General features: G+C 58.5%; 1 protein-coding gene across 1 annotated transcript in view; it reads right to left on the bottom strand.

Moving 5' to 3' along the window:
* The window catches only part of LOC127751129 (uncharacterized), a 28,478-nt gene that overhangs the window by 14,009 nt on the left and 7,204 nt on the right, over window positions 1-7,265 (bottom strand). The window contains exon 2 of the mRNA XM_052274217.1: window positions 7,083-7,242. Within this exon, the coding sequence (XP_052130177.1) occupies window positions 7,083-7,109 (27 nt within the window). The 5' untranslated portion in view covers window positions 7,110-7,242. The remainder of the gene's footprint in view (window positions 1-7,082; window positions 7,243-7,265) is intronic.

Below are 7,265 nucleotides of genomic sequence, written 5' to 3'. Positions count from 1 at the left end.
GGGGGGGGGGCGCACTCTCCTGTCCGCGAGAGGCACTGGGCGCTGGACAACAATGGACCTAATCACGTTAGAAACAAGGGAGCTAGTGGAGCCTCGTTTCATCAGGGTATTGTCACTCGTTGTTTGTTGGCGTTGTTATACTGACGAATTAAACTCGGCACCGACGGAAAACGGCGCCCGAACACAACTACTCAGCGTCGGGTTGTATATATTTCCTGTGCGCGGAACTAAATGTCCCCCTCCTCCCACATTCGTGTGAAAAGATCACAGATCCCACGAATTCGATGCCCTTTTCCCAAGTCCTTTTTTCCCCTTCTAGGAAAAGAAGCGTACGAGGTGAGAATGGATCTGAAACGGCGCGAGATAGAGTGGCGTGGCTGGGGCGGGGCGGGGCGAGTAAGGGCAGAGGTGTGGTGGGGCGGGGTGGGTTGCGGTGGGGCTGGGCTTCCGAGGCGGAGGGAGCACCCGCAGAGGGGCGCCTAAGTTGCAAAGTTCACGGCGGCACGTCCACGTCCGGCTGGCATGGAGTGTGTCTGCCGCTCGAACTCGGAGCACTGCTCCGGGGAGTGAGCGGTGAGTCAAGAGAGAGAAAGAAGAGATTGAGTCAGAGACAGGGGGGGTAGGGGGTGGGGTGAGAAGAGAAAGGGCGGAGAGAGGGGGAGACAGGAGACGGATGGAGCCGCAAATATGACAGAAGAGAGAGACTATGGGCGGTACAGTGTGCACGCATCGTGAGTGAGGCAGCCCGCCCCGCCAGGCCCCGCCTCGCTCCCGAAAAGGCCGAGAGCTCGCTTCCGACTCGCGCGCCGTCACCGTCAAATCTGTGATTGATTAAATCCACGTTGCGAACGAATTGCTTTGCTTCGGAAGCGCACCTCGCCTGCAATTGCCTGGACTGGCTGGGCTGGTGCGCTCTCTGTCTGTCTGTCTGTCTGTCTGTCTGTCTGTCTGTCTGTCTGTTTGTCTCTCTACCTCCATCCCCCCGCCACACACACACGTCACTCACACCTTACCCCCCACACTACGTTTTTATTGTTATATGGCCACAACCAGGTTAAACCTAGAAAAATTAAATAGTTCGGACAATTTATTTTAGTTTGGGCCCTTGCAGTGGGTAGCCCATTCGCCCAGCCCACCCACAGTTGTCGTAAGTGTATCGCACCCTCAGCTCAGGCGCGCGGGTCTGCTTACCGTCCTGGACCGCTGCTTGGACCAAGGCGCCTGGCCCGGGCGAGTAGGCAACCCGCTCACACGCCTGCATTCGTGCAGTCTAACTATACGGGAGAAGGCGCGGCGAACCGCACTGATAAACTAAGTGTGCTACTGCAAGTTGAATACTTGCAAGTGTTTAACTCTGTAGTAGTACACTTGCAATTTCAACTCCTCTGTTGAGCACTTCCCGCAGAGTGAGCGACAAAGTATAAGAAAGTACACTTGCAAGTATTCAAATTGCAGTTGCACACTTACAAGTGTTCAGCAGTTGCAAACTTAGTTTATCAGAGGGCAGCCATGGCTTTACAGTGAAGCACAAAAAATGACCACTTTTCCGTGACGTTTGAACGACCCACCAAAAACAGGGAGCTAAATGTTAGGAGCCCTCTCCACAGGCACTAAAGTGATTCGCTCACAGGTTCAGGTGCTACAATTTTACTTCTCCAAGCGAGGCCCTGGCCGTGCCGCTTCTGCCTCTGCGCCGCGTGTATCGATGTATATCGATGTATCGATATGCCATTCCTTTTCTGAAGCGGTGGCAGAGCGCCGATGTTATCTCTTCTCATAACGAGCGGAAGGGGGTGGGTGGGGGGTAAGTATTCCTCTGGGATACGTCCGGCACTTGGCAGAGCGGGGAGGGGAGGGGGAAGGGGAGAAAGGGCGTCTCGGAAATTACTTTACATCAATATCGGAAGAATATGCGCGACTCAGCTGCCGCTACAATTTTGATCAGGCGCGGGGCGGACTGGAGATGGCCGATTGGCCTGGAGGTCTGGCCTAGGGGCTCAGAGTGGCTGGAGCGGGGCTGTCATGTCACCGTCCAGCAGCAGAGCAGGGCCCCGCCTAGAGCGAGTGAGAGCGAGAGAGAGAGAGAGAGAGAGGGGGGGGGGGAATGGGGGAATGGGGACTCCCACAAAATTCCGGCGACACCACCAGCCACCAGGCAGCTTGCGGAAGACGTATTATTTTAATAAGATTTTATTATTTCTTTCTTTGTCAGTTTTATTTATTTTATTTTTTGGCTGCGCAGTGTGCGATGTCGCTGGGGTACTGTGGAAAGAAGGCGTAGGCAACCGTCAGTGGTATGGTTTGAGACACTATGCCCTTAAAAAAAATACGTTCGTAAAAACGAAACTAGATTGTCGACAAGAATTTTACTCGTATTCTAGAATTTCGATTAATGGTCTCAAACTTGGTGCTTCTTCGCACTCACCCGTGCATTGCTTACTCTGTCTCGTGTGGTAGCGGCGCGGTGAAAGAGACACCCGGTAAACTTAGGCCCGAGCTTAGGCCGGAGATATAGAAAACTTGCATTTCTCTGTCCTTTCCTTCCACAAAGTTCGGACTCCCTTTGGTTATCCCACACGGTGTGCTTCCGTACATCAGCGGTGACGACGAGAGGTGCTTTGCGTTTTCTTGATCGTCTCTGATCTGAACTCCTGTCTTATGGCTGTGCCTCTTACGTCTTGTTCCCTAACAGTTGTTGGTGCTGGTGATACCCCTTCCGTTACTCGCTCGCCCTGGCCTGGGGCTGCGCACTGCCGTGCCTCGGCCCGGACCACCCGCCGCTTTACATCCGCAGAGGCAGAGGAGAGGGTTCGTACGTTTCGTTATGTCATATCAGTCGGTCGCATGCAAATGCCGCTGCCACCGCCACGGCAGAGTCGTAACTCCGATTGGTGTCAAATAAATATCAAACACGGCAAAAGTTATTTCGCGGCCCGCCGCGCCGCCGCCTCCTCTCGCTGTTGTCCCGTACCCTCCCGGCAGCTAAATACAATGTGTGTGTGGTGGTGGGATCGTCCTGACCGGAGCGTTGAACCTCTCGTGTGTTGGGAGGAGGAGGAGGAGGAGGAGGAGGAGGGGGGGGGGGGTCACAACAGACATATCGGTAGGGGCGTCACGTCCGACCAATGTCCAGCCGCGGACTGGCAGAAAGCAGCGCTTCCGTTTAGTATCCCTTGGGCTGCTTCGCTCACCCCGCCCCCGCCCCGCCCCGCGACGCAACGCCACGCACATCCCCACCACCACACCCTGCTACGGTACACCACCAACTCTCTCGCACATCCATCAATGTTCGAAAAAACAAAACAAAACAACAACAAACACACTTATAGTGACACATTTCCCGCGTAATCTTTGCCACGCGCTCTCATGAAGGTCGTGTTGTTGCCCACGGCGACAGCATCAGGTGGTGGACGACAGCGAAGCTACCTACGCCCTTCAGTGGCTGTGAGACCCTCGAGAGCAGCTCGCCTCATCCATCACGTGTGTGTGTGTGTGTGTGTGTGTGTGTGTGTGTGTGAGTGTGTGACTATGAGAGGGAGGAGGGGGTATGTAACCCGGGCCTGGGCCTGTAGAGGGGCGGTGCAGTGCAGCCGCCCGCAGGCCTTGAGGACTTGGCTTGTCAGAGGCAGAATCTGTCACAGTCACGAACAATGCAACGCTGCATCGTGCACTGTAGAAAAGGAACAGAGGTCTTCTTCTTGTTCTGCTTCTACGCACACTTGCCCGGGGGTGGGGGGGGGGGTTGCTCCTGGACCACGACCTCCAAGCCAAGACAGATGGGGTGCAGGGGCTGAAAGAAGAAGAGGATAGAAGATGTTGGAGCAAAAGGGAAGCCCAAGCCCTTAGAGGGGAGGGATGTGGGTATGGGGAAGGGCAGTTCCGGCGGAAAGGCAAAGGCCTGAAGGCTCAGGGCAGAGGGCAGGTTCCGGTGGCTTCAGGCGCTAAGGGTGCTGGTCTGGTGGCCGCCTCCCCGGCGCCCCGCCCAGGCTCTTATCCGAGTGATTGCACCCCCATGGCCATGCGGCCTCTTGCACCTGACTGCGCGTCGCCGCGCAACAGGCGTCGACCTCGCTGTACTGCGTACCGACGTCCCCACAACCCCCCCTTTCCTCTCTCGGAAGCCCTGAAGCAAATCCGTCCATGGGACTTAAGTGTTTTGGGAAATGGTCCGAGCTGATCCTAGGTGCCGCGTCGGGGCGCTTCGGGGCGGACTTGTCGGGACGGGGTGTACTCTGGGGAAAACATCAGAACCCATAGAGCGGCGTGGCGGAGCGGGAGACGGTAGGATCCCCCCCAATAACTACGCGCTCTGACACGTGCCCTGGCTGGCCGACGAGGTTGTTGGGGTGACTCTAAAAGGGTGGCGCGGTATACGTGGGACGCGGCCGGGGTCACCAGTCACCCCCGAACAGCACCTGTCCTCTTTCTTGTTCGCTGCCCGCTTTCCGCCGTCGTCGCCTGGAGCGGGGCGCGACGCCGTATAGCAAACGGCTGGTGGCGTCGAGCAGCGGCCGGGAAGACCCACTAAATCAGCCAAACGGCCGCGGCTTCCCAGTGCTTGGCTGCTTCGGTGCCCATCGCCGCGCCACGCCGCGCCACGCCACGCCGCGCCACTCCACGCCGCGCCACGCCACGCCGCGCCACGCCGCTTCCACATCGCGGCCCGGATGGGCCCGGCCCGTAGCCATAGGCCAGGACGGGCCGCGGCTGTGCAGAGGAGCCGCCGCACAGTGGGCTGGGATGGGCGACGGCTTGCGTAAATGTTATGCAAACTTGTCCCAAACGAGTCTTTATTACGACTGGCTGGGCTCTAACGCTCGCCGGGCGTTTCGCACGATCGACGCGACCGACCGGGCGGCGAGCCTCCTAGTTTATAGTGTACATCGGCCGGCGGGGCGGCGGCGGTGGGGCGGAGAAAGAACAATCGAACAGCAGGCCGTTGCCAACCCAACAGGGCGAGACCGTGTCGCGCGGTCGGACGGCCGATCAGTGCCGATCGGAATTGAGACACAAAATTAGCCGGGATTCGTCAGGCTGCTGTGACCCATGTCGGCCCAGCACGAGGGCGCTAGGCCAGGTCCCGTTGCCCCCCCCCCTCCCCCTCCCCCCTTCCCGCTTATGGCGAGTGGAGCCTGGTGGAGCCACTCGACAATCAAAACTTTTAGCGAAGAGAGGCGTGGGCGTGGGTGGGGCGGGCGGCGGGAGTGGGGTTGAAGCATCAAAGTATGGCCATTACTTCTTTTGTTCTCGACGAGTCAAAAACTTTTTCAGCTTAACAAATTGTACACCGGCTCGATACCGGACCATGAATAGCATATTATTTCGAAAGTTGACGCGCGGGTGCGCACAGGCATCTGAATCTTTGATTGTTATTTTTTGTCAGCCTAGCTCGGCGCGTCCGCCCACCCTCCGGGATTCCATTGAAGGATTCCATTTCATGTATTGCGCGGCGTGCGACTGTTTTCTCCCTGCTTTTTCGTTCCGTTTTCCATCGGCACGCGTTTACACTGCGACAGCCGGCCACTGAGCCACGGGCGTGCTAGGGGAGTTGGAGCGAGCTGGAGAGGAGAAGAGGGGAGGGCAGGGGGGTGAGAGAGAGGGGGGGGGGGGGTAAGAGGATCCCCCTCCTGCGGTAGTGGCGCAGTGACCACGTGACCACTAGGGCAGAGCTGCTGGGAGACGCACATGCACACACACACACACACACACACACACATGTGCGGTGCGCATTGCGGCCGCAATCACCAGCCCTTTGCCCTTGGTCCAAATTCATAATATCAAACTTTTCTCTGACATTTTCTTCTTTAACTTTCAGGACCGCTCTTCTGATTTGGAAAGGCGATATCAGCGGACTTATGACTTATGTTTGAGCCCGGGTGTCCGTGTCCGTCGGTCCCCACGACGGTCACCCCTCCCCTGGACAACGAAACAGTTAAGTGGCTTACAGGTCTAACCTAAAGCAAACGCCGCCCGCGCGCCAAAGCTAAGCCAAGCCCGCTTTGCAGGTGGCCAGTTTGCCAGTGGGGCAAAGTAAAAGCGGAGCTGGCAACGAGTTTTGGCGGAAGAGGGGGCCTAGTTTGCTGATGACAGTAAACGTTGACATTGGCGTGGGCTGGTGCCGTCCTCACCTCAGCAGGTGGTGACGCCCGCGGCCTGCCCGCCCCACGGCCCTCGGGTCCGAGGTGCTCGGGTCCTGCCCGGTCGGCCGGCATGTCCACCGCTGTCCCCTCCAGAGGGCCCCTCCCACTACGCCCCGTCCCGCCACGGTGTGACCGATTGCCTTTTACACGCGCCATTTGCCGGACGCAAGAAGAAAGACCCTTCCTGATCGGGCTGGTCGGGGGGTGACGCAGTCAGCTGGAATAATTATACAATATTGCTGCAAAACCCCATCGCCGCAAGTACAACATTCGACGGCTTGTTTAATCCATGTTATTGGCCGACGAAAATTGCTCCAAGCGGCCCGACCCCGGCAATGATAATTACTCTGCAAATGTACTCACCACCCAAAACACTGACATTTTTTCATGCAAATGACTGGCTATATGGCCCGTGTGCCTCGATTTCTTTTGAGGAGGCTGGTGATGACGATAGGGTCAAGCGAGTTCGCAAAAAAAACAAAGTTGCTTTCGGGCACGCTGGGCCGTCGAAAATTTATAGTGATTGCGGGTCACTTTGCTCTCCGAGCTGGACGCCTCGGCGGGCGGCTGGGCGGCCGACCCGCCGCGCTCGCTGGTGCGGCGAGTGGCCTACCTCCGGGCTGAGGCGGCGAGGCGGCGCGCGCTGGGCTGCTGCTGTGCTGCTGCTGCTGCGCTACGCCGCTCATCCCGCCCCCAGCGCGGCTCATGGCTTTGGGGGCTCCGTAAGCACCTCTGCGCCGCCCTGCGCCGCGGCTGCCGCGAGAACATTACAAGGGAAACTAATGTCCGGCGGGCCGCCTGGGCCTCGGCCTGGCCCGCCCCGGAATTGCATGACCGGCCCGACCCGGCCGGCGCGGCGCGGGGGCAACGGATCGTTTGCGGGGAGGGCCGGGGCTACAGCCTGGGCCCGCCGTGTACGGGCTGGGCTGGGCTCTCTCTCACCTTGTAGCGCATGCTGTTGATGGGCATGATGGTGTGGTGGAGGCTGCTGCTGCTGTTGCTGCTGCTGCTGCTACAGCCGGCGCGGCGACTACTGCAGCATCACGGCCCTGCTGGACCAGGGCGCGGCGGCACGCGATGCAGAGGGGCTGCAGCGCCTCGTCTGCGACAATAGAAGATAATAAA

This window comes from Frankliniella occidentalis, unplaced genomic scaffold (assembly GCF_000697945.3).
Source record: "Frankliniella occidentalis isolate FOCC.00 unplaced genomic scaffold, Focc_3.1 Scaffold353, whole genome shotgun sequence".
Classification (NCBI taxonomy): Eukaryota; Metazoa; Arthropoda; class Insecta; order Thysanoptera; family Thripidae; genus Frankliniella; species Frankliniella occidentalis.
This window is presented reverse-complemented; position numbering and strand designations above follow the sequence as displayed.